Source organism: Aethalodelphis obliquidens, unplaced genomic scaffold (genome assembly GCF_003676395.1).
Source record: "Aethalodelphis obliquidens isolate GAN/ISIS:26980383/991018 unplaced genomic scaffold, ASM367639v1 scaffold14, whole genome shotgun sequence".
Lineage (NCBI taxonomy): Eukaryota > Metazoa > Chordata > Mammalia > Artiodactyla > Delphinidae > Aethalodelphis > Aethalodelphis obliquidens.
In genome coordinates, this window is record NW_020837958.1 from 12,717,922 (window position 1) to 12,745,155 (window position 27,234).

The 27,234-nt window shown below is 43.1% G+C and overlaps 1 protein-coding gene across 5 annotated transcripts in view; it reads right to left on the reverse strand.

Annotated features, from left to right (window-relative positions):
- Positions 1 to 27,234, reverse strand: part of TRIM44 (TRIM family member 44) — a 118,773-nt gene that overhangs the window by 12,723 nt on the left and 78,816 nt on the right. For 3 of the 5 annotated variants that reach the window (XR_003434467.1, XR_003434466.1, XM_027114994.1), the window contains exon 5: positions 26,157 to 26,273. The exons of the other annotated variants lie outside the window; for them this stretch is intronic. Coding sequence is in view for 1 of the 3 variants with exons in the window: in XM_027114994.1 (XP_026970795.1) it covers positions 26,198 to 26,273 (76 nt within the window). In the remaining 2 variants the exon portion in view is untranslated. The remainder of the gene's footprint in view (positions 1 to 26,156; positions 26,274 to 27,234) is intronic. 5 annotated transcript variants of the gene reach the window in all.

Here is a 27,234-nt window from a genome sequence, read left to right on the forward strand (position 1 = left end):
TGCGGTTCATTATTTAGCATTCTTAACTTGAGATGCATAGTTTAAAGGGTTCATGAACCTACTGGAGTTGTACACAAAATTTTGTCTGTGTGTTCCTTGTCTGAGAGAGGCCATAATTTTCATCATATTCACGAAGAGGTCAACAACTCCACAAAATTGAGTATAATGAAATTATAAATAAACTAACTTCTTTTCGAGTTGCCAGGTCCCTTATTATAAGATGTGCAGAGTTGACTTGGGGAAAAGATCAGAAACCCTGACTGATAAAATCTTTTCTTATTATCCTAAAAGAGATCTGTTCTTGGGCCTGAATGACACAGCTCATCTCACAGTTTAAAAGCCTAAGACCTTGGAATTCTGGCATATCACTGGTTAATTTGACTGTCTACTCTGTATTAGGCATAACACTAGGCACAACAATGAACAAGATGAAATCACAGTAGTTGCCCTCATGGACTTCAGAGCCTAGTAGCTGACAGAGGGAGGGGGGAGGGGGAGGGAGAGAGGGAGGGGGAGAGAGAAAGAGAGATAGAAAGGGGAAGGGAGGGAGAGGGACATATTTTTGTCCAGAATAGCATCTTCAAATAAATCATACTCATTTTCATAATTAATGAAATTAATTAATTTTTTGCCACAATAAAGAAGAAAAAATCGTAACTGAATCTATAGCATACAGCTTTGTTCACCTTGTGTGTGTTCTCTCCTGGAGGGTCACACAGTATCATTAGTGTGAGATATCATCTGAATGTCCCTTCTTCACTCTGTATATAAGCTGATCTGTGTTCACAGGATTTTATCTTAAATAGTCTATAGGAGTCTACTTTCTCCAAGGGAAGTAACACAGCCTTCCACCTCAGCCACTTATCATCCTCCTCTGAAACATCTATCACTCACACTTACATTTATAATTGGAGTGATACTCAGAGGATATTGAAATTTTGAGTATCTGTTCTGTTATTGTTGTTTTGAGAATAAACTAAGGGTGTTAGATAGATAGCCCATTCTGTAGTAGGTATTTACCATGAGAGAAGCAGCATTATATAATGGCGTTGAAGTCACCAAACTAAACTAGGTTCAAATCCCCGCTCTGGCACTAATGAGCTGTGCAACTTTGGATGAGCTGCTCAACCCCTCTGAGTCTCAGTTTCCTTGTGGTAATACTTACTGTATATCTTACAGGGTTATTGCGAGAGTTTTATGTATTTTATGCAATATAAGTACTTTAAAATGTTGGCTCCCTTCTTCAACCTGCTTTTCTTCTTATCCAGAATCAACACCTGCCTAACTTTCCTTCACCGTTGTTCTTCTGGCATCTGAAATGTTACATTCCAGAGCAAGTGCGCTCCTATCCCCAGCTGTCCTTACATTTCTGGAATGCCCTTCTTTGCTTCCTTCGAGAGTTTTTAAAATGACAACTCCAGACCTACAGATACTGAATAGAAAGAAAGTCTGAATTCCATGGTTCTGACCCTTCTACTTGACAGGTCTCTAGAAAAGTCAGTCCCTGCCAAACACCGGTGAGGACATACTGAGCGAAGCCCAGTTAACTGGCCTCAGTCACAGACTGACCCAGTTTGAGAGTGCTAATGTGTCTAAAAGCAGCGGTTTTAAAACTGAGGTACACATACCTTTGTGGTACCTAATGATTTTCCAGGAGGTATTTGGTCATTGGTAGTTCAAAGGAAATTAATGTCCAGATCCTTACCTTCCATACATACTCATTGTTAAAACTGACCTCTCTAAGGGCTTCCCTGGTGGCGCAGTGGTTGAGCGTCCATCTGCTGATGCAGGGGACGCGGGTTCGTGCCCCGGTCTGGGAAGATCCCACATGCCGCAGAGTGGCTGGGCCCGTGAGCCATGGCCGCTGAGCCTGCGCGTCCGGAGCCTGTGCTCCGCAACAGGAGAGGTCACAACAGTGAGAGGCCCGCGTACCGCAAAAAAAAAACCCCAAAAAACTGACCTCTCCCGGAACGTGCTTGTGATCTACAAGTTCTCTCTTCAGCCACTCTCACTTTTTACAGTCACCTTACTCCTACTTCAGAAGAGAAATGCATACCCCTCATCCTCCCGAATCTCACCATGGGACAATTTTAGAATGCCCTGCTTCTAAGAGGAGTCCTATGAGAACAGGGTAAGAAATAGTGAAGGATATAATCCCTTATTCCATCCAGGTAATAAACTCTTGGCAAAGCTGTGTGCCCTTATCTGTCCACCCACAGATCTAAGAATTCATATTCCGAAATGAGATGGTTGTCATGAAGTGTGTACTAATATGTTTATTTTAATTGACAAAATGAAATCAGACTTGGATCTGACAGAAAGCAAGACTGATTTGGCTGGATGGTTTGACCATGAAAACCACCTTTGCCAATGAGATTACACAGTGAATCTCGCCTGGAAATTTAATATGCTAAATCTGCAGTGCCGAAGTTTTGACAAAAATGTGTATAAAGCTCGTACTACGCAGTACGTCAGAATTAACATCCTTCTCAACTATCTAAAGTTGACATATAATTTCAGGAGTTAACTTAAAATGGGCAAGGAGGCACATAATGTTTTCTAAATTATTTTTGGGGGTATAAGAACAAAAAGTGTAGCTAAAGGAACTGAGAGTTCCTAAATCATGACCGGGAGAGTGATGTGACACTTAACACCCCCTAGGCGTAGGGGTCCGGGTGACAGAATGGGACGAAGGAGCCCAGCCAGCAGAATGCTGTGTCCCCTCTGCCAGTTGGGCACGCTGCCTCATGAGCAACCCTTTCTGTCTTGTTGTGCCTGTGAAATTGAACTGTTAGAGGCACGCCCCAAGCCCCAGTCCTATTCAGCCCCTAAGCACGTGCTCATAAAGTGATTAAGATCAAGGAGTGTTTTCACTGCCTGACAAGCTTTAAGACAGTCCATACAGATAGGCAGCTCCATTTTTCAGCTTCCGTCCCCAGAGATGGACGCTTATAAGAGGAAGTTGATAAATGAGGTGGGTAGGCACTCTGATCTCGCAAGTTAGTCTCTTTTCCTGAGAATACAATACAACTTAATTTGATTTGGCATCACTTATATCGCTGAGTCCTTGGCTATTTATTCATTATTGATGTAAAAAGGATTATTCACTTAAGAGGATGGAGAAATTACGAGGTATCAACAAGGAAGGAAGGCTAGATTCAGTTGAGATGCAAAAAGACAGATGTAGTATTCTCCAGAAAGGACGCCACATAGGTGTCTTATGAGGAAATAATGGGAAGTCTCCATTCACCATCTGAGGCTGCAGCTGCTCGCTTCCAGTGAGAATGTGATCGGCCTAGCTGGGGGACGGGCCAGACGCCCTGACCCGGAAACACTCCTCCACCAGACAGAGCAGAGCTGCTACTTTTGTCTCCCATGTCACCTGTCCCAGTAGCCTGGGCTGAAAGTGAGGGGTTACTGTGCTATGAGGAATCAGAACTTACATATTTAGCTGCTGCCTGTGGAACTAACATAAATTAGTTTTAAGAGATGTAAGTGTACATTTAAAAGAGATACAAGTACAAAATAAAGTCAAATGTCCTCCCCGTTTATCCTGGGTTAACTGAGAAAAACATCAGAGGACTTCACAGCTCTAGTCCTGGCTTTGCTGTGTGACTCCGGGACCCAGTTTCCCCAGCAGGGAAATTAGGACACCTCGCGTTATAAGTGAAATTTACAAAAATTCAAACCAGACAAAAGCAAAGCTCCTTTCTGACTTACACATTTGCTGAGCTAATTAATTAGAGCTCATTTATACTGTTTTTTTCTCTTGCTTCCTATGCACTGCCCTCTTTACCCATTCCTCTCTAACTCAATCTGAAGGCTGACCTCAACATTCCAAGTTCTTTCACCTCTTTTTCTGGCTGGGCCTAAATACCAGGTTGATGAATTGTACTATTTGATCAATACCTAGTACACACCCTAGTACAGTGAGCTCTATGGGCAAATGATTTCCTGTGATTTCCCAATTCGTGGTTCTTAAAGTCTAAAGTGGTACCAACCCTTGTTGTGCCTTCCTTCTCAAATCACAGGAAACAGGGAGAAGGGCTCTTCTCTCTCTAGATCACGTTATACTTGATCTCATGAATCTTCTCTCCTTCAGTAATGACCACTGTTCACAGACGGCCGACTTAATGTTCCAGGCACTGTGCTAAGCAGTTTATATACACAATCTCACTAAGCCCTAACAGTAGCTTTAGGATAAGTATTATCATCTCCATCCTACAGATCAGAGTAGTGAGGCCAAGAGAAGCTACGTGACTTCTTTGAGGTACACAGCTTGTAAATGGTAGATCCAGCTTATGCAGACTCCAGAACCCTCAGATATGAAAATGCACTCGTGTAAGAAGACAGACATAAACCTGACCTTCTGACCCCTGGTTACCCAGACAATAAGTGACAGCCACTGAAGATTAAGATCTCTGAGGTTCAATTTTTTACCTGAAAAATGGGATGATAATATCTATTTCCAAGGGTTGTTGTAATGAGTTGGAAAGTACTTGCAAGTTCTTCTTTAAGATGAAAAAATGCCAGAAAAGGGTAGGATGACTACAGAAGGAGAAGGAAGTAGACACTGGGTTTGTCTTTCAGCCCTCACAGCTGCCTCTGCCCCTATAGACCCACACAGGCACCTGTGAGACAGGTCTGGGGCTCCAGGGCGGCCGCAGGTCCACACATTGACCACAGTGCTAAGTTTTGATCTCCATGTACCTCGCAACCTGTTTACCATTTTTATAGGTGGCTGCCCCTCTTGCACTCCACTTGGGGTGGTGGCCCGTTTCTATGGAGGATGGAAAGGCGCCAGCAGGCCTGTTCAGGCAGGGCCCTTTGATAGGGAGACACTTGAACAGAAGTAACAGGCAGGCTTCTTAGCCTGCCAGTGTCCCATGTGCTCTCAGAACTCCCTTCCTTAGGATTGAGTCTTCTGTTACTGCTGCTGCTGGATTTATAATGGAATCAGTTCCAGTCTTTTTTCTTTTAATTCAAAAAGCAACTTTTTGTTTTTCGCTGATCTGTATTTTCTGTAGCAAACACGTATTGCTTCTATAAAAAGTAAAAAAAACCCATAGTGTTATCCACTGGTGATAATCAACATTAACACATTGAAATATATTCATCTATACCCCTCCTATGCATATGTAAAAATATATACTTCACAGGCTCTTTCATAATCTATTTTTCCATTCAACTATCAATCACGAATACCTTTATCAAGAAATGTATTTCTGTAAGATTATGGTTCATGATTGAGTTGTATGGATTTATCGTACCTAATTACTGGACACAAATTACTTCTACCTTTTCACTATAACCTACACCTCTGTGACACATATTTACGTTGGTGAATCTCTAGGTTCACCCTTAATTATTTCCAAAGAAAAAAATTCCCAGATGGGAAAACTCCTGGGTCAAAGTAAAAATTACAAAGATAGTACAGAGGGTTCCAATATCTAGTTTCCTCTATTATTAACATCTTACATTAGTGCATTTGTTAGAATGAATCAACAAATTTGGTATACTAGTATTAATGCTAGTATTAACTGAAGTCTAGATTTTATTCAGATTCCCTTAATTTTTCCCTAATGTCCTTTTTCTGTTCCAGATTTCACCTGAGATACCACATTATATTTAGTCATCAGGTCTCCTTAGTCTCCTCTTGGCTTTGACTGTTTCTTAGACTTTCTTGTTTTTGATGACCTTGACAGTTTTGAGGAGTATTGGTCAGGTATTTTTGTAGAATGTCCCTCATTTGGGATTTGTCTGATGCTTTTCTCATGATTAGGCCATGGTTACGGGCCTCAAGAAGGAAAAATCACAGAGGTAGAGCACCCTTCTCATCACATCGTACCAAGGGCACATACTATTGATGACTTAGTGCTGTTGATGTTGACCTTGATTACCTGGCTCAGGTAATATTTGTTAAGGTTTTTCCACTGCAAAGTTACTTTTTTCCCCCTTCACATACTGTACTCTCTGGAACGAAGTCACACCTAAGGAGTGAGGAGTTATGCTCCCCCTGGTTGAAGGTAGAGTATCTACAAAAATTATCTGAAATTCTTCTGAACATGAGATTTCTCTTTTATTCATTTATTTATTTACTGATCATTTGTTCGTATCAGTATGGACTCATGGATGCTTATTTTTACACTCTGGGTTATAATCCAATACTACTTGATTTATTTTGTTGCTCTGACTGTTCAGCTTTGGCCTCTGGAAGCTCTTTTAGTCCACTCCTGTGGCCCCTGACAGACCCTCACCAATGTAAGTGTTGTTCTGAGGTTTGGGGGGAGCACTTTTTTACCTTCTGACACTACAAAATGCTCCAGGCTCATCTTGTATATTTTCTGCTGCAGTCCTAGAATCAGATATTTCTCCAAGCAAAGGCTATGTATTGAATATTTTTAAAAGGATTTGATATATCCCTGTTAAATTGCCCTCCAGAAATCAACTTGCACTGATTTACAATCATTACTCATACAGGTATGAGAATGCCCATTTACCCACATCCTCGCCAATGTCTGGCAGTTTCAAAGTGTCTGAGGATGAGGGTGTGTGTGTGTGTGTGTGTGTGTGTGTGTTTCTCCTCTCTGAAATAACTTCTATGTTATTATTTGGTTTCCTGTTGAACTTCAAGAGGAAAATGCCATGGGGGCTGCAAGCTTTCCCTTTTCTCTGCCTTTCTGTTGGTCTTCCCCAACCTCCCTTCCCTTCCCCACCACTGCTGGGTTTCACAGAACTGACGACCTCCTGTTGTGAGGGCTGAAAGGAACCCTTCTCAAAGCCTCTATTAGGGCCCAGGCAATTCCAGGGGGTAGGGGAGTGAAATGCAGAAAACAGCCCAAGGGTTTACCTTCCCTGTTTCCTGCACCTTCAGGAATTCCACCCGACCCAGTTTCCTCATCTTTTCTTGGCAAGTGAATAATAGAAACCAAATCTCAAGCAGTTTCCCTCCACAGAAATCTTAAACATAAGATTTAATAAAATGCTGGACTTCAAATTTCCTGTTGCCTCAGCTGCTGTATCTTAGAAGTTACCAAAGAGGAGAAAAAATCAATCAATAAATACACTCTTGACATTAATCTCTAATCTCTGAATGAACAGTAGGCTTTTTTTTCAAGTGTCCCTTATTAGTTCTCAGTAGTTTTGAGTCCCATGGTGACCTTAAACTGAGGTCCAGAAGTTGTAGAAAGTCAGAAATTGGAAGGACACCAACTCTCAAAACCTACTTCTCATGTCACAGAGGGTTATGAATATGCATTTAAGAGATAGGAACACCTAGGTTTGAGTCACAGCTTTGTCATTTGCTAGCTGTGGGATTCTGAGTTCAGTGCTCTTACCTGGAAATGGAGGACAACTTAGTATCTACCTGAAAGAGTTACTGGAGATTAGATGAGGACTGACATATAGAGAGAGTGCTGGACATATAGAGAGAGAGCTTGGAATGGTACCGGACACCTGGAAAGTGCTCAATACATTTTATGGTTAGATGAAGAAATCAAGGCTAAGAGACACTAAAAGTTATACAGGGAGTTGATGGCGGTGAGATTAACTGAAAATCAGAGTTTCTGGTTCCTGAAAACACCATCATACCTGCAAGCCTCACTTATTAACAAAAGAGAAGAGCTGACCCTGCTGTCACACATGCACTATAGGCATCATTTTGTCAGTGAATGGGTTCAAGACTGCTTCTCAAGCCTGTTCTCTTGGTGTTTGATAATAGGCCGTTCGCTCATAACAACGGTCAAAAGCTATAATTAATTTATTGAGTGCTTTATATGTGCCAACCACTGTGCTCAAAACCTTAGAAGCACCATCTCCCTCTCCCACTGAGTCCACCAGCAAGTCCCGTCCACTCCCAGCACACTTCTGTCCTGTGTCTGTCCGTCCCTCTTCTCCGCTGCCACCACCATCTCTTGCTTGAGCTGCGGCAGTTGACTTCCGACTGGTTTTCCTACTTCTATTCTTACTTCACTACTGTTTAGCTTTCAAACTGCATTCAGAGTAATATTTTTTAAATGTGCAACAGATTATGTCACTGCTCCACTTAAAAATCCTTCGATGGCTTCCTATATCCTTAGAACAAAGCCCATGGCCCACAAATCCCTACATGATTTGGCCCCTGCCTATCTCTAACCTATTTCACGCCACTTGCCAGACACACTGGCTGTCTCTCTGCCCCTCAAATAAGCAGAGTTTGTCCCTGTCTTAAGGCTTTTGCCTTTGCTGTTAAGTTTCAAAAGCTCTCCCCTCACAGCTTGGAATGCGGGCTCCTTAACACTTGGGTCTCAGCTCCAATGTCACCTTCTCTGAGGCTTTCCCTGACCAAGCAATCTAGAGTAGCCACCCACCCTACCCCTGCGCTATTACTTTAGACTATTGTATTGTCTTCACAGCACTGATCACTATCTAAATTGTTTTGAGATGTAAGGGTCCTTAACTATTTTGTTCCCTGCTATATTACTAGTACCTGCCACCAGTAAAACCTCAACAGTTTTTCTGAGTGAATGATCAAAACAGCCCCCAAAAGAATTATTGTTCCAGAAACATTCCAAGTCTTCCCAGGCAAACTGTGGGCAACTTGCTGGTCTCAGAGATACTGCCCAGGAATCTCACGGACAGCTTACTATATAGTAAGCCCAGGCTCCACTGATTTTCCAGCTCTCACTGCAATCACCAGGCACATACAGCCACTGGGGAGACCAGCTGTGGATTAAATGCTGTATCATAAACGATGATTACTCTTACAAATGACTAAGCCTTACCGGTAAAGGATGTGTGTGTTTGATGGACAAGGAATGCTGTGTCACTGAGGGCAAAGCGTAAGCAGTTCATGTCCAGCCCTTCCCAAGCAAGGACACTTGAAGAACCAATTCACCTCCATGAGGAAATGTTCTCACCTTCCTTATAAAACAGCTGCACGTTTGGCAACTTCCAGCCCTCTACAATCCAGCTGACTCAAGGCAGTCTTGGATTCCAAGACTTCAACCATTCGCCCCCTCACCCTAATGGTCTATGGAGGGAGAGACTCATCCAGGCCAAGATGGAAATAAAGGGATGTTTATTCACTGCTCCTCTCCTTCCTTTGGATGAAACATCAGCTGAGGTGCAGATCCAGGAGTGGGACAGCTGTGTTAGTTATTGTGGTGGTAGCGACAGATAGTGGAACACACAACTAAGAATCAGAGACATGGCTTCAAACCTCATTCCAGTACACAACAGCAGTATGACCTTGAGCGAGAGGCCTCTTTAAACTAAAGTTTCCATGTCTGTAAAATGAAGATGATGATACCTATAAGTACTTGCTAAATGGATGCTACTATTATTTACTAGGCCCTGAACTAATCACTTCACCAACATTTTCACATTCAGTTTTCATAATAATAACCCTGTATAATAGCATTACCGCTCTATTTTACAGATGAAAGAAGTGAGGAGTAGAGAAATGAATAACATCCCAAGTTCCACAGCTGGCAGAGCTGGAACTAGAGGGCCTGGTCCTTGTTTTTAACCATGGATGGTGGACTCAATGTTGAGTGAAGGCAGCCATGAGGGGACTTGTGAAACCAGCTTGGCTGCATTTATCCAGCTAGGTTACTGGTAATGCCTCATTACCAGTAGCACAGACGGTAACCTCTGGTGATTGCTATAGATTTTTCCAAGGCCTCGGCAGACTCAAACTCTAAACCGTGTACTAGAAAACTACCTCCCTGCTATGCGGGATCCCAATAGTCTTTTAAAGAAAGGTACAGCCAGATGTTTTCAGTTTTTTCAATCACAGCCAGTCTGTGACTTTCCTATAGCAACCTGGCTGCAAGTTAGCCATTTCCCTCCGATTCTCACCTCAGTTCTTGTGAGCTCTAGCAAACAGAGTCATACAACCTTTTGCATGACTGCCACCAAGTCACCATCCCCTGGACGGAGTCTCTCTGGGTCAGACATCAGTTTCAATTTCATTTGTCCTGAGGTGACAGGCACCCAGGTCTCACTCATTTAATTAGGTTGCATAGAAAATATCTTTCAAGGCCTCAGCTGATTTTCACTGCACTGAACTAGAGAATAAAATTGGCATTAAGTCGAGATAATGCCTCCTTGTCTGCCTTCAGGGAACCGGTGATGAGGGTGGTCTGATAGATGCCTGCTTTGCCCTTGCAGCCTCCAGGGGTTCAGAGACTCAGCATGCCTACACGTGGCTGTATTGTAAATGCCAGTCTTTGCCACTTGAACTCCTCGGAGGTTGAGTCTGTTTCTCATTGACCATTTTACCTCGAGTGTTTAACAATATACCTGGCATTTAGGACACATCCGGTGGCTGGCACACAGCATCTCTCACTACCTGCCTTGGCCTAGAAGGGATTTAGCTGGTGAAGTGAAAGCTGGGGAAGGCTGACCTTCAGGGAAGAAAGCGGGTGCAGCAGGAAAGCAGACCTTCCTCCCAGGAGCGCTAAGACCTGCCTGCTAGGAGAGCGCCTGACGGAGGAGCACGGCATGCGAGGATCGCCCACTTTGGGGAAGGACCAGAATTCCCACCCAAGCCCTCTGAGCTGCATTGACTATAGCAAAGCATTTCAACCTCCCTAAGTCTCAGCCTCTTACCTGTGACACAGGTAATCATTCATTCGCTCTCTCAGTGAACCAATGTTTATCGAGTACTCACAATATATTAGGTACTGCAACAGGTGCTGGCGTTACAGTAGCGAGCCAGACTGACAAAGTCTGGTTCTCATGAAGTTTAATTTCTAGTAAAGAAGGCAACTAATAAGGGAGTAAACAAATTAATAATTTCAGATAGTGGAAAGCACAATGAAGAAAACAAAGCAGGATGCTGAGATAGAAAACGGTGGGTGCGTGTGTGTTGGGGGGGCAACTCAGGAAGGCGAAACTATCAGGGTCTACTGCTCAGAGTTGAAAAGTATTAAATGAGATAATGGATGCAAAATATTTAGCATACTTACTAACAAGTGATGAGCACTCCACCAAAATTCAACTGTTGTTATATTACTTCCTCCTGAGTCAGCTGCCCCTCTTTCACCTCGCAGTGGCCGAGCCCCTACTACACGCCGGGGAGGGGCATGCAGAGGGGAATCAGACAGGAGCTCACAGTCTGGCAAAGAATGTAGCCTATGTGCTATGAGCAAAGGATGAAGTGGTAAATTCCACCTATGGAGTCAGAAAAGACTATCACTTAATGTTGACAGATGGATTGGTATTTTCCAGGAAGACTACAGGGCCAGAAAAAGGGCATGTCAGGTGGAAGGAAGAGCTTGAAAAAACTCCTGAAGATGAGAAACAGCCTGGCACGTGCAGAGAGCTGTGGAAAACTCAGGCTGAAGTGGGAGCGGGCACACTGAGAGAAGAAGTATCTCATCAGCAGCTCTTAATGCTTATCTTCATGGGTCATGCTTAAAGTGTCTCCTAAGAAGATGGGGTCGGGGGGATGTGGATGGGAAAGAACAGGAGATGAGAAGCGTGTCAGGGCTCCATACGGCAATTACCACATTGCTAACACTCCATAATGTGAATAAGGGCTATGTTGAAGATGTTCAGCCTGAGGTCTGTGTGACACTACCCAAGGCAGCACAAACAGATGTGTCAAGGGGGGAAACCAAACACCCAGTGGTAACTCAAAATAAATCCTGTGTCAGGGGAAGGCAGGCGTCAGGCTGCTCAAATGTGACTACATCATCAGCACAAGTCTGAGACTCAGCCTATAAGAGGAATGCAGGTGCCAGCGCATGATGCTGGGGGTCTGGAGTGAACGGACTCTTGCTCCCAAGCAGAGCCAAGGACTCCCTCTTTGCCAAAGCCAGACCCACTTGTCCAAGAGTCTAAGGCCCAGGCTGGGGACATGAGAGGGCCCTGTAATAGGGAAACAGGAAACTACAAGGAGGTTTCTTGTGCCAAGTTAATAACTCAGGCATCTCTGCCAGCACATTTTCTCTGAGATGAGTGTAACTGCAGAGGAGATGTTTGTGTAAGGGAACCATTCAGATAGAGCCCTGGTTCCCTGCCTGTTTACTACTCTGTCCTATCCCTGCCCTTGCAGTAAATGCTCTTGTCATGAGTCTCCCCAGGAAATGGAGAAGAAATTAAGGAAGCCATCTCCACCCCCAATATTCCAAAAGCTTATAATACAGCCAACAGGTCTGGACTGTAGGAATCTGCCCCTGCTGGGAGGAAGGCTGCTTAATGCAGACAGCCAAAGAGGTGAATATCACATCCACTGTGCATTCAGCCAGTCTTACCAGAGGCTCTCCTTGGACTCCAGGTTAGTGCTGTCAGATGAGAAAGGGCACTAGTCTGGCCAGAAGAGAGGAAGATGACCCAAAACACATGAATAGACCAAGCGGGAGAGCCAAAGCAAAGTGAGAAAAGAGGAACTGAACACTAGAGGTCTACATCCGTTTGCATGCCATTGCCCAATCACAAGACTGAACAAAGCCCACTGCGCTGACTCAAAGGGCTGCCCTAGGCAATGGAGGAAATCACATATACCCAACACAGCATCATGCAGAAAGCAGTCCAGCCTTTGTCACATTCAAAAGATCTCTGCATAAGTCAGTGAGTGTAAAGACCGTATCAGAGTCGTTCCTTTAGTCTAAGGTACTGCACTTTTGGCTTAGCCTCCAGAGTTAAAAATCAGTAGATATTACAAGACAAGAGTAGGCCATGGGGTCACCGTAAGCCGCTTGAGCACACGTGAGTTTCTGGGTGAGTCAGCTGTCATCTCAGAAGCTGATGGGTTAAGATGGATGGTTAAGTTTTGCTGGGGAAAAAGAAGTAATACTCTTTAAAGGACCAGGACTAGGGTATAAGTATAGAATAATGAGGGAAGCAGATAAGGATTATTAAAGACACATTCTGCCTTCCTCCTAGGTTTTCCTGAAGCCAGCTCTGCTGTGACACTCCAATGACAATCCTACCACTTCAGACCTGTTTCATGCATCTGCAGAAGAACCTGTTTATGGCTCAGTCTCAACATAAATCAGGTGTCATTAAGATTTATTTATAATACCCAGAAAGCGACTGTTCTCAACTGGCCCAGTTATAGGGCTCAGCCAGAGCAGACAATCCAAACACCCCACCAGCCACCAGGGGGATGTTCCCCTTGGTATCGAGTAAGGCCCAGTCACCCTCTAGGCCTGCGTAGTCGAGGGGCGTCTGCCAGCAAGCTAGATGGCTCCCTGCTGCCAGACTCTCAACCCTGGCTTTCAGACTGAGAGGCGCAGGAAGGGCACAGAGAAACCAAGGTTTGAATCCAGTCCTTCCACTTATTACCTGGGTTCCCCTGGACAAAACTTACTCCACCGGGCCTCAGTTTCCTCATCTGTAAAACAGGGTTCATGGCTCACAGGTTTTTCATGAATGTAAAAGCATATGGCACATGGTAAATGCTCATCAAGGGACTGCTCTTGTCATGAAATGGTGCGCAAGACAGTGCCTGCACGTACCCAACTTTCCCCACATGTGGCTCGGTTCCCTTCTTCTTGCCTGGATTAGATCCTCTCTCAGGCTCCACATTCAAAGTCCCAATCAGAATTAAAGTTTATACACGACAATAAGCATATCAGATGGCTCTTCTACACCAGCATGAGAAGTTAACAAAAGTGCGTAGACCTTTTTCTTCTCCCACCCACTCCCCCGCTCACTACTTAAAACACAGCACAGGGTCCTCACCCAGCCCAGCACAGATGGGTCGTAGGGGCAGGGGGCGGGGGCGGGGAATGACAACAAAATAAATATTTCAGCTCACCACTTTGGGGAAAAGATGCGAGAATTTCTTTAGGGGTTATTTTTAAATTAAAAAACATTTGCTGTTAGACTATAAAGCCACTCCTCCCTAAAAATTATTTTTAGGGCCCTTGGCTGAAATCTATACAAAAGGAAAAAAAAGAAGTTAAAAAGAAGATGATAATTCTGTATATAAGAGTTTAAGAAAAGCCTATGGAACTACCTGTTTTATGTTCAGCTAGAAAGAGAAAGCTCTATTCCTTCTCAAAGTGCTTCTCCAATCTCTCTGAAGCCTGATTTCTTTTTTGTTTCACCAGCTTCACTCAGATATCACTGACATATCACATGGTGTAATTTAAGGTATATAATGTGATGATCTGATACATGTGCATATTGTGAAATGTTTACCACAATAAGGTTAGTTAACACATCCTTTACCTCACATTAATTACCATTTTGTTATTGTTGTTATGATCTAAGTCTCATTTCTGCTCAGAGCCTGGTGGGATGAAGGATTCTGGTGAGTACTCAGATGCCTCTTCTTGCCCACTGACGAGGATGGGCTCTGAAAACGGGGTTGGATGTGGGGACCAAGGCTGGAACCACTGGTCTATAAGACAATATGATCAGCCACTCAACTCTTACTCATTTTAAATGGCATGAATGGTCACATGTGGCTGTAAAGGGCAACCTTGCTAGGGGTCAAAATGAGACTCTCAGATGAGGCCTAGCACAAGAATGTAAAACTCGTCTGGAGGAGGAAAGGAGAATAACTCCATGAATCTGACATAACTCCATACCAGAGGCTTTATTTTTTCTCTTTCATTCCAACTCCTCCCTCCCCTCTCCTCTGGTAAAGAACAGTAATAGCACTGAAATCCACAGATAATCCTTCAATCTCTGTGGCAGCTCCACTTCTAAACTCCTCCTTCACACTGACGGTTTTAACAGCTGCTAACAAGTCATAACAAGCACCTCTTTTGCTCCAGCCTGGAATATCGATATCCTTTCTCTTTCCCTACTCAAACCATACCAGCCTTCAAGTCTACGTCTTTCATGAGGGTGTGATGACCCTCCAGCCTACAGAGACTACTCATCATTCCCCCTCAGACTCTCAGAGTCTGGGTCCTGCCTGTAGGGCCCAGGGGAACTTAGCGATTATACTGTTCATGGGGGAGTGGTAGAAATGCAGGATCCTGAGGGCTGGTGAGATCAGGTGAGATAAAAGCAACCTAATTAAGAGAATATGCATGAAAACTGCCACGGAGGCAAGGCTAGAGGGGCAGAGTGGCAGCTGGAGCAGTGAGCCACGTCCGTAAACAGGATCATTCATTACAAAGTCCAACCTTCAGAAGGTCCAGGAAGGCTAGAAAGTAGAATGCAAGGTGGGAAGGACTGAAGCATTCAGGAGGGAGGCTGTGAACATGATGGGCACTGGAAGGTGGTCCTGGCTGTGTGGTTCGGGTCAAAGCACCTGAAAGGTTCAAGAAAGTCACACAAGACTGGGCACGAAGCACTTAATGTGAAATCCATTTCCCTGGCATTGATCCCCACCACCACAGGCATCTCTTGTGGTGCTATTAACGTGGTGTGAGGCTTGCCTTTTTCTCCTCTGGATAGCGAGCAGCCCCTCAAAGGCATGTACTGCGACTTATCACAACTCAGATTAGCAGTTTTGTGTCTAAGACTTGTGAAATGAAGATAAGGGCTTTGCATTTTTCCTCCATTTCCTGTACGTCAATCACCTTCCCCTTGGTGAAGACAGTCGGAATCAGAAGGTTAAAAAAAGTGGGAGGCAGTCTAGACGCCCTGGGGTGGGGGTCAGGCGGTGGGATAACGGCTGGTGGGCTCCAGTGTAGGCAGGATACTCCTAAGGGTACTGCATGCCTCTCACAGTGATAACACAGACACTGCAGAAATGTACTTCAAGCTGCCCTGTGTTCATTATCTTTGCTTTCATTTTGTTTTGGGTTGGTGTTGTTTAAGAATGTGGAAGTTTACCTGCCCCATAATCCTCTACTGATTATACTTCCACACTGGATAGAGGTGGCAAAGGTGTGAGAGGAATCTTTGGAGCCACTCCTCCAGCTGCCTGCCAGTTGCTCTGGGATCCATCATCTTTGCTTTGCTGGAGCAGAGCCTGGCTCCCTCCTCTAGTCCCCACTGCTTTCCCAGAGGTCAGCCACGAGTTCACATCAAGCAACAAGCAGGGATTACAAACTGTGTGCCTGCTGGGAATATCTTTCTAGTGTCAAGCAACCATTAAAAGCACTTAAGGAAATCACAAGAGGGAGATGAGAGAATACTTTGGGGAGGCATAGTATAGGGAGGGCAGAAGGGAAAGCATCAGCCCACCTCCTGCCTTGGAGGGAAAAACAGGCCATAAAAAGCAAATTGGTTCTAAAGAATGGGGCTTCCTTAGGAAAACTACAGAACATTGTATCTTTCAACCAGTCTCCTGCTGGGGCCAAAACACTTCAGGATGCCTGGGAAACTTGCTAATACAGAGTAAAATGACATTTTAAGCAACTACGTATTTAAAAAAAAACTATTCAATGAGCATGTATTATAATAGGTTCTAACATACAGTCTCTCATCCAATTTGGACTGCATCTTTGTGAAGAAGACACTATGATTCCCCATTTTACAGATGTGGAAACTGAGGTTCAGAGAGGTCAGTGGCTCGACCATGTTTGGAGTTCAGGTTTGTCTGACTTGCAAAGCCAATATTCTTCCTACCAAAAAAAATATTGGGCTGTGACTCCTTGCCAAGTCTGTATCATTCTGACCTACCTGTTGTTACGCCTGGATTAATTAGGTACTAGCTTGGGTGGTCTGTAGAGCCCAGTGGCCTTTCCTGTCCACTGATTAAAGGAAGAGTAAACCTATCTGTCTTAAGTGGGCTAACTGAATCTCTGTGATGGAGTCTTTCTTCAATCTCTAGGTGTCAATAACCATCTAAAAGGGAAGGACTGGTTCTGAGATAAGCAGATAAGGTAACCTTGGGAAAGTCTCTTTCCTCTCTGAGTTTAGTAGCCTCATCTGTAAAATGGGTCTAATAAAACCTATGTAATACTAAATAAGACACCTTATTAAAAGCCTTAATATTATATCTGGCACAAGGTAAATACTTTATAAATGACAGCTATTATTGTAATTTCTGTTTTATTTCAGATCAACAGTCTTGGAAAATACACAGGTTTAGCATCAATTTGTTCCCATTCAGTAGACGCTGTTTATTGTTGAAAATTTTTTTTAAATCTTGAGTTTGTTTCATACCTAAGAACAACTATAACAAAAGAATGGCAGTGGAAGCACAGACAACTTGAGCTGAAGAAAGAGAGACATATTGTCTCTGGGGCTGGTCCTCTCCCTTTCTGTTCAGTCATCTTAGAGCAGACTATAAGCACAGGTATTTAGAGACTAGAAACTTATGCTATATACACATATGGCAGGAACCTTGAGCACTTTAGGAGGGGAAAGACATGTGTAGGATGAATTAATGCAAATGGCTTTGCTTCTAATTATATAGTCCCCTGAAGGCCCATTTGCTAGAGGAACTCTCTTAACATGGGCAGCTCCTGGGGAGGGCAGTTCAGGCTGGTTCCCTGGCTTGCCAGCCATCTTAATCGAGCAGGGAGCAGCAAACTGAAGGAGAATCAGGCTGACGCTGTGTCCTCGCCCTTGCTCCTCACTCTGACCCCAACAGGGGCACAAAGACCCAGAGGTTCTTGGTGGGTTTTAATCTCCTGTACTCAAAGCTGCTCTGGTGGTAAACTGCATCTTCTTCTGTTCTCTGTCCATGGAAACCTGAAGCCACTGCTGCTGGAGACAGCTTCTATCTGCATCCTCATTTCTGCACCCCTTTCAGAAAGGCTTTCTAGGTTTGAAGCAAGACTAAACCCTGCCCCAGGGCAAAAGTAAACTGTGCTTCAAATCACTGGCCCTGAGGAAATGGTGAACGATTTTTCTCTTAACTGTTTTACCGCTTTTCTTTCAGAGGATACAGCCAGCCATTCCAGCCATTTGAATTTGCAAGAATGGAGAATTTGGGACTCAGAGATTCAACTCACAGCTAGATTCATTTGCGTTTTAACTAATCCCCCAAACAGTATATTTGGTTCTACAGAACTTCCTGTAAAATAGTGGGCTTTTCAGTATAGGACAAGTGCTAGTAGCTTTTTGGCATGAAGGAAGGAAAAGAACAATAACTTCTTTAAGGTTATTGCACTGGTCTTAACTGGGCTTATATCTGTAGGTAGATTTGGGGAAACCAGTTCTCTCAAGTCTGTCTTTCAGGTATTGACAGAAGAGTCAGGTGATGCAGTATGTAAAAATTAAACCTCCAGAGACTCAGAGGAAACAAAGAAGGACAGGCATTGAAATTCCACAGCCTAGTTTTTTGATAGAGATTTTCAGCAATAAAAAGCTGGTGAGATTTAAGATTACTTAGAGACCTAGAAAGACATTTTGCTCTCCCCCAAGCGAAATTTTAGAGTCTTGCTTGCCGTTTTTTTGTTAAAGGCAAAACCAAACATTTCCAGACCCCCTAATGGATTGCATACTGCAAATGTGTGTACAAACACACAAGCACACATGCACACACCCATACCCATTCTAAATTCAGTTTGCAACCTCTACTCCTTTAATTTGCCTTGCAATCACTGAGTCAGTAATCCTAAACTGAGTAACCAATTTTTATTAATGGGCAACTCCTGCATATCTAAAAGACTTAGCTGGAATAGGTGTGGTATAAAAATGTAGGATTTTACAGAAATTTAGGATACTCTTACATTCTGTAAACCACCACATCACCTCCTTTAAATTTCTAGAACCTTCGAATGAGGACTCACAATATTGGGCCCCCCAGGTTATCTTCCAGGTACCCTTCAAGGGCTGAGATCCCAAGTCTTGGAAAGGATATGTTTGTCATAGATATATCTAAAAAGATATCACCCCAAGAACCCCCTGCAGGCTGCAGGCTAAATGTCTGGCACCTTACGGCCCACATATTGTTTCAAACATAGGGGAGGCCGTTTCTCGCATAGCTGAATACCCCAGCCTCTCTGCACGAAGGGGCTACATTCTGCCACAGTCTGGCATTTCAGACTCTGTGACTAGTTACCATCCCTCCACTTCATAGACAGACTCTCATCGTAAAGATCAGGTCACATAACTAACCCCAAACTGAGCACATTCTGCTCCCTGGTTGGCCTGTCTCACTATTTACCCTCAAAGTCAAAAAGGCTGTGACCGTGTGTGGCTGACTGATGGGGTGATTTGCTGTTACCAAGCATATCAACCTCGCTGGCTGTGCACATGAAGGCAAGAAGATCTTGGGGTACCCCCAAACCTGGTTCCCTCAATCAGCAAGGCTTTCCCTCTGCCTTTCTAACAACACCTGACTGTAACTTGTGCCCATTAAGTAGGCCCTTCTATTCCTAAGGAAACCTGCTTGTGCAGGTTTGCTGATGTGCACAGCACATTACTTCCAATGTGCCCTTCCAGGAAAGGGCCTGACTCCCACTTCTGGTGCACAATTCATTCTGACCCAAACATCCTATCTGCTGCGTGAACGCAAAAACATATGCACACACACAGGGCATCCCTCGTTTTCTCTGGAGTAATGGGAGCCTGGGCAATACTTTATTCATTTACCCACATAAATTAGAATGGAGCATTGAAAACACCAGTGACATCTACACAGATAACGAAATATATTCATTATGGTCGGTGCTATTACAGTGACAGGAAATGCATTCCTAATGGAGGACATCTGAAATAATGTGTTGCTGGATTCTGTGTCCATAAAAGCAATAATGAAGAAACAGGAGTGGGTCAAATAAAAGGAGTAAGAGGGGCACGGGGGGTGAGGTCTGGGCAATGTCAGTGAGACGGCACACCCACTGGATTCACGGGAAGAGAGTTATGATAGTTTAAAGGCAGGAGAGGCGAGAAGGGCATCTGGCTGACATTCTGGAGAACTGAGGTTTGAATCCTGGCTCTGCTATATGCCAGCTGTGTGATCCTGGGCAAGTCATGTCAATATCCCCTTAGTTATGTCAATATCCAGACTGCTCACTTTTAAAAGGAGGCGCTACCTCACAGGACTGCATGAGGAGGACATGAGAGAGCATATGTAAAGTGCTCAGCTGCTCTGGTGGTAATAAGCATATGATCAACATTAGCTTTCCTTTTTCTTCTGGTTATCACGAAATAAATGCACAGCGCTGTGATTTCAGGCATCATCTAGCTCTCTGAATCTCCAAATCCAAGTTTCTTCTTCTGCAACGTGGAGCTAATAACACCTGCTCTCCCTACTGCGTGAGCTCATTATGAAGAGCAAGTGAAATGGAATGTTTGGCATATACTATTGATTGGCTGACTTGGTCATTCTCAACTCACTCTCCCTGCTGCGTTCTATTCTGGAGTGTGGAAGGGTTAAATATGTGCATACCGAGCCTGTACTGCAGTGGCGGGATGCGGACATGGAAGGAGCCCAGTTCAAGCCTGACACAGAAGGATAAGTCTTCCGGTGGTGGGCGGGGGCTGTGCGCTGGGAAAGCGTTTACTTTTCTGATTAATACAGACATGGCCCTTCTTTTGACCCCTTCTCCATGCTTGAACGTGGATATGACACCCAAAGCTGCAGCCCTTTTTCAATCATAAGGCAACAATCACGAAGGAAAAGCCCAGGGAGTCTCAGAGGCACATGGCAGTACTGACATCATTAGCCACTGAACCAAAGCCAGCAGTCACCTCCCTCCACACTTATTATGTGAAACAAATAAACCTTTGTTTGCTTAAGCTACTGATACCAGAGTTCTCTCTTACTCAAAGCTGAGCACAATTCCAATACAGTGCATTAAGTACTCCGGAGTATTAAAAGCCCCATATATATAAAGTACACAATCTTCCCTCTGCCAAGAAGTTCATTCCCTTGGACCCGTCTGGCTAATTTATATATATCCTTTAAGCATAGGTTTAGTAGTATCTCTTCTAGGAAGCTTTCCAATACCCTATCCCTCACATTTTTCCCACCCTTTGGACTTCTCAAAGCACTCCATACCACCCCTATCAGTGCACGTTACACTGCTTTGTAATGATCCGTTTACTTGTCTCTTTGCTCCACCAGTTGCTTAAAATGTCTCAACAGCAAGGATCCCTATTTTAGCCATTTAAAAAATTTCGTACCACTTGTCATAATACCTGGCACACAGTAGATAACTCATTAAGGATTTGTTGAAATACTGAATAAAACAACGAAAGAATGACCTGAAAGGGCATGAGGTAAATGATAGCCTGTGTAGCCTTAGTATCCATTCATATTTTTGAAACACTGCAAATAGCTTTCTAATTCCTATTATTACTTTCAGGGTACCTAGGTTGGGAAAGCATAGGTCTAGACAGTGATTTACCGTTTTCAGTCATTCCACTTGATCCTTATTTGAGTTCATGACATTCCCTTATTCCAGCCTCCTAAATTATTTTCTGCTGCGTATTTATTGAGTCCATACTTATCTACACAAAACTAATTTTATTTCCTTCCTTGTTGTTTTAGGATTTACCCTTGTGATAACCAAAGACATCCTGGGAATAAATGTTATTTGGCACCAAAATAAATGTTCACACCATCCAGCAGCTCCCTTCCTAGGTGTCTTGAGTTCTGTCTGTGTGACTGGAGCTTCTGGAGGCGTCCTGCTGTCTCTGCCATATCTGTGTCCTTACCATCCTTGGACGCACAGTGTGCAGGTCCTCAGGCTGAGCCTAAAGTACGTGGTTCTCCAGCAGGAAACAGATGTAAACTCTCGTGTCCTCTCTCTTCCAATAAAGCCAGCTTGTCTCCATTACTTATATAGATCACAGCCTTCTTGAAGTAACATTACTAATCCCATTGCAAAATATCCAGAAAAATGCATTATGATTCAGATTATAAATCAGAAACATGTTCTATTATTAGGCACATTACATTAAAAAAAAGTCTAAAAGGTGAAGTGGTCTCCCTGTGACAGTCACCAGTGGCCAGCCTCAAGTCTGAACTCCCGTTCCCTTTGCCTCTAATGTTCACCATGCCCATTTTTGCTTGGCTGGCCCCTTTGTTCAGTCTGGTTTCAGCTGAAAAGTGACCTCCTTAGCCCTTCTTTGAACACCTTATCTGTAGCAGCTTCTTCTCCCCAGCTCCCTTCTATCGAGTCACCCTGTTTCATTTCCTTTCTAACACTGCTATCTGAAATTATTTTCTTTATTTAGTGGTTTACAAGTTTTTTGTCTATCTCTTCCCACTTGAATTAAATTCCACCAGAGAAGGGATCTCATCTGTCTTGTTCGCCCTGTATCCTCAGCAACAAGAGCTGTGTCTGGCATAATATAGGTGCTTAATAAACTGTGTTGAAAATGAATAAGAAGAAAATGGACAGTGTGTATTCACTCAGTGAATCCATTTTGCTGCCCTTTACTTGAGCTTCCCTTTGGGAGTGAGGATGAAGATGGGGTTGAGGGCTATCATGAATCCTTAGAGGTGGTGAGGTTAGCTTTGGGAGGCTATGTGGAGTTACGGAAAGAGCTAGAGTTCTGGTTCTGCCACTTTACTAATTGGAACATGTCCCTTACTCTCTCTGAGCTTCAGTTTTGTCATCTGAATGGTAGATTGTTTCAGAAGATCAGTATAACAATTAAATGAGACAGCGATGGCACATAGTAAATAAGTTAGTCCCCCTTTGCCTGTCCCTTAAGGCTGTAAAAAGAGGAAGTAGTCCAGGAGCCACAGGAAAGTGGTCTAATGCTTTTTCCCATTCTAGCAGTCACCTTAGCAACCGCGACGATTCTTCACGGAGATAATGTCAACCTGCTGTATCACGGAGGTTAGCCCACAGGCCAATTTTGAAGTCCTGAGTATATTCTCAAAACACTGAGCATGAGTCTACTTTGAAAGATTATTAGAAATTTATTCCTCTCTTCTCAACCTTACATCAACTTACATTAAACTGAGGCTGATGTTATTTCACAGAGGTAAGCTTATAAATCTGTTTTAAAGAGCTTTGGGTACTGATCCTGCCACAACGTGTGCTTCTTGTAGTGTCATCAAAAGCACACATTCAAAGCCATCAAAAATCTGTGGTCTCCAGGCCTGCTAGAGAAACTTCTGGTGACATCTTCTTTGATAGATATTTACTTGTTTGAACTCATGTAATTCCTTACACTCAATTTATTCTACCCATTCATTTGTTAATTCAACATGCATGAACTGAGCGCCAATTGCATGTTTAGCCCTAGTAGTAAGAGTTACTATATCCTAGCAGTTATTAAATGTTAAACACTGTGCCAAACCCCTTATGAGCATCAGGTCACCCCACGGGCATTATGATTATCCCCATTTTACAGACAAGAGAGCTAAACTGAGGAGTTTACATAAATTGCTTATGTGGACAATTAATGGTGGCTAGTACTTTAACCTAGGTCTTTCTGACACCAACCCCATTCTGTTTCACAATACTCTAGCAAGCAGGTCTTGAAAATACACTTGGTACTTATCAGGGTCCTAGATACATTCCTGAATTAAAAAGAAACAAGGCTAGACGACATGACCTTTCTCACGGTAGGCACTCCATCTTATTCTTCTTTGTATTCCCACCCCCTTAAACAATAATGAGAATGTGGCTCCTGTTTGCAAAGATGTAGTAGAGTCAAGTAGACAAGTTTGCATGAAAGACCTTAAGAAGAAGCCCAAGACACAAAACTGCACAGGGTACAGAATGTGTGAGTGATTATAGCTAGAGAATGGGTTTTACTCTATAACCAAGCAACAAAATGAGGAGACTGGATTAGCCTGGGCATTAGAGACTCAAACGCTTACAGGGGCCTAGTAGGTAATATGAATGAATGAAGTGAATAAATTGGGCCAGGTGGAGTCTGGTAAATTGCAAAGTACATACCCCATCTAAGGAGCCAGCTGGTCAATGTCATGGGTAAATATAGATCCAGTATTGTCAGAAATTTTGAATTTCCAAAAGAAGCTGAAAAAAATCTGCTTTTTGACATGAAATCTTTCAATTTTTTAAATGCTGGTCAGTAATTCATAAATTCAAAAAAATACTTTATAAGGCAAACAAAACATATCCTTAGGCTAGATTTGACTGATGACCCATCAGTTTGCGGTTTTTGAATTAGACTGTATTTCATAATCTTTTCATCACCAAGGATCCCCACGTACCCTCCAAAGGTTTCAGAATTTGAAACTCTGTCTAACATACAACGTTTCTGAATATTTAATTAGTTTTCTTGCACGAATTAAATAATCAATAACTGACAAATTAGGTCACCATGGGGGAAAACAGCTAACATAACTCTGCCCTGTTGCAGTTAAATGTAAGATTTCCCACTATAAGTTTTGAAATATTGAAAATAGTTCATAGACTTTTATTTCTATCTTCATAGATCCTTCTGGGGTCTGAAGAGCCCAGTTAGAAATTAAACATGTAGATTTCTAAGATCTGGTGACAGTGAGGCATAGTGGGAAAACGTGGGAACTGGAGTCAAACAGAATTGGGTTGAATCCTAGCTCTCCAGCTTAGTAGCTGAGTGAAGGTCAATAAATTATTTAGCATCTTTTACTTATTTGCAAAATGGGAATAATTTGTGATCCATGTTTTTCTCTTACCGTCACCATCTAATTAAAAGAAGCAGCCCAGGTAATAGCCCACTTAATACCATTATGATGATTAAAATAGTTCCAGCTCACAAATGAACAAAACAAAAGGTCATCTATCATGAACAGGAGCTATGATGACATGCACACTGATGGAGGAGGAGCACACCTATGACCTTCTATTACACCTTTCATCCAAGGAACTCCAAGTGCTTGATGACAGCCCGAAGTTAGAGCTGGAGAACCAGAAACTTGGTGTGTTTATGAGTCTTGCCTAAAGTCGTGCCCTGCCTTAGGTGAGCAGATGCCAGAGGGTCTACGCCTTAGTACCTCTTGCTAACTAACAAAAAAACTGCATCTTTGTTGCCACCACTAACATATGTATTAATAACTGAACTCATCACTATATGATTTTATTATTCACAAAATCATTCTCACAAAATCATTCAACACACATTTATCATGTGCTCCTCACAAGCACCCAGGCTGGGGAGGCACACGTCAGCCCCATTTTGTGAATCAGAAAACAGGTTCTAAGAAGTTGGAACTAGTTTATGGACCAAACTAGTTTATGGACCAAATTAGTAAGAGGCGGAAGTAACTCCAGTGACCTCAAATTCATGGTTTTTCTCATTAACCCGACCTATAAGAGGCCACAGCAAATGAGAAACAGGGGTGCTGTTAGGAGCCACGTGCTAGTTGAGTGAGCACTATTCTGTTTATCTGTGAAGTGCTAGGTGTATAAGAAATGGAACTTGTTCTGGGATGAACAAGAGATACAGGCACTTAGGGGCACTCTGTTGTCTAACTATAAAAAACTGTGTTAAGAAAAACTAAATTGTCATCTTAGATTACACACTAGCTTGCCTCTGTAGGGTCGCAGAGCAGAACATTGTTCAATTGTGCTTACCTTTTCCAATTTACCCTCCTGGCCTGCCCCCACCTGGGAGAAGAGAAGCCCTACAAACCACATGACTCCTCGGCCTCCCTGCCCCCCAACCTTTCCTACAGTAACTGACTAGACAGGCATGACCACCTAACTCAAGGGCAGCTAATTAATAGACATGAATTGGCTATATTTTCTCTTGGGACTGTGGTGAGGCAATGTTGAATCCTGCATCAGAAAACTGCTATATAGCAGGGGCCAAAGCGCTGCCAGGACAAGCTGAAATTATAAGGAAAGCAAACAGAGGATGCTACTCTGTGGGGTGGAGAGTAAAGCAGGAAGCAGAAAGAGACAAAGAAAGAACAGAGACTGAGAGAGCAACTTCTGGTCTTAACCAATTCCCACGCCTATGCCCATCAGGTACAGAAGTACTTCCTTTGATTGGGTCCTGTGAAATGCACCATGTCCTTTCCATACCCCACTGTGTTATCTGAGCGAGTGTGGGTGGATTTCTGTTCCTTACAATCAAATAGTCTCTGATTAATACAATAAGAAACAGGAGCCACAGTTATATCACAGAACAACTAAAAGAGTAAGAAATGGCTAAAAAAAAATCAAATCTTTCTTTTAGATCATACAGAAAGAGAAGGAGAGAATGAATGAATGAGTCTTCAAAGTTGAAAAGACTCTATATTATGGCTGCCTCAAAATACTCCAAGTTTATTTCCATTATATCTATACTCTTTTTAGATATCTATACTCTTTTTAGAACGAAAAGGATTAAGGTTGGCAAAGCTCTCTTCTTATAAAATAAAGCACAATGCTGAGGACTTAAACAGTGATACAGTACATACTTTCCCCTCGCAAACCACAGTTCAAAATTCCCTTGTTACTCACAGAGTGTACAATTATGATGTCCATTCTCCACCTGCCATCAATCAACTTACTGCTGTATAGCTCTGTTCAGGGTACTGGTTCAAATGGGTCAACAACTGTGAAATCTTCTCTGATTCCCTAGGAAGAATTAGTTACTTTTTATTCTGCTTCCCATTGCACTTCACACATCTATGTGGGTTCTCACACTGGTATATTATAATTCTTTGCTCATTTCTCAATCGGACTACAAGTGCTTTGAGGGCAGCGCCCACGGCTCATTCTTTAACCCTGTTGTGCCTCGCACAGTGTCTGACTTACAAGCTGGTGGAATAAATCAAGGCTCATTAACTTTGCCTCATGGGAGACTTCCTGGAAACAGTAATTAAGATTAAAAATTTTTTGTAACAAATCAACTGAGGTTACAACTACGCACACAAATTGTGTTTAACCATTTCAACTGAGTTAGCCTATAATTTTAGTTTCAAAAAAAGTACCAAAAGCATGTCAAAATTTAAATACCTGCTGAAAAGTTGCATTGCAAAACACTGCATGGAGTTGGGGATAGGAAGGAGGTTAAACACCTCAAACTGGTAAGTACAGCTCTCATCTTTGGTGAGTTCAGACTGTACCATTAATTTAATACTGAAAATTTAACTAAAATGACCACATGAAAAAAGTGCTGAACCCAGCATTTTGGCTGAAGTGGTTAAAATGCCAGGATATAGAGGTGGACTGAGTTTCCTGGAAACGAAGTTAATGGGACAAGCAGACACGGGTTGTTGGCAACTCAGCTTTGTAAACTACTTCTTATGATGCACAGTGAAACACTCACCTCTTTAATAACTGCACTTTCCTACTGGCAAAGCTGAGGGAGGGGCATAGGAAGCCATTAGCAAGTGTGAGGTGATGCTGAAAGGGTTCTGCTGAAGAACCCATGGTGTCATTTGTTCACTGTGTATTCTCCACTTTCAGACAAGGAGAGCAGAGACTTAAGAAGCTAAACTATGATCAAGGTACTACTTTTTTTAGTGGAGACCCAAATAATAAAGTAGAGTGCTGAGATTTCAAGGCTACAGTAGGTGCCTCCTGCCACCTCTCC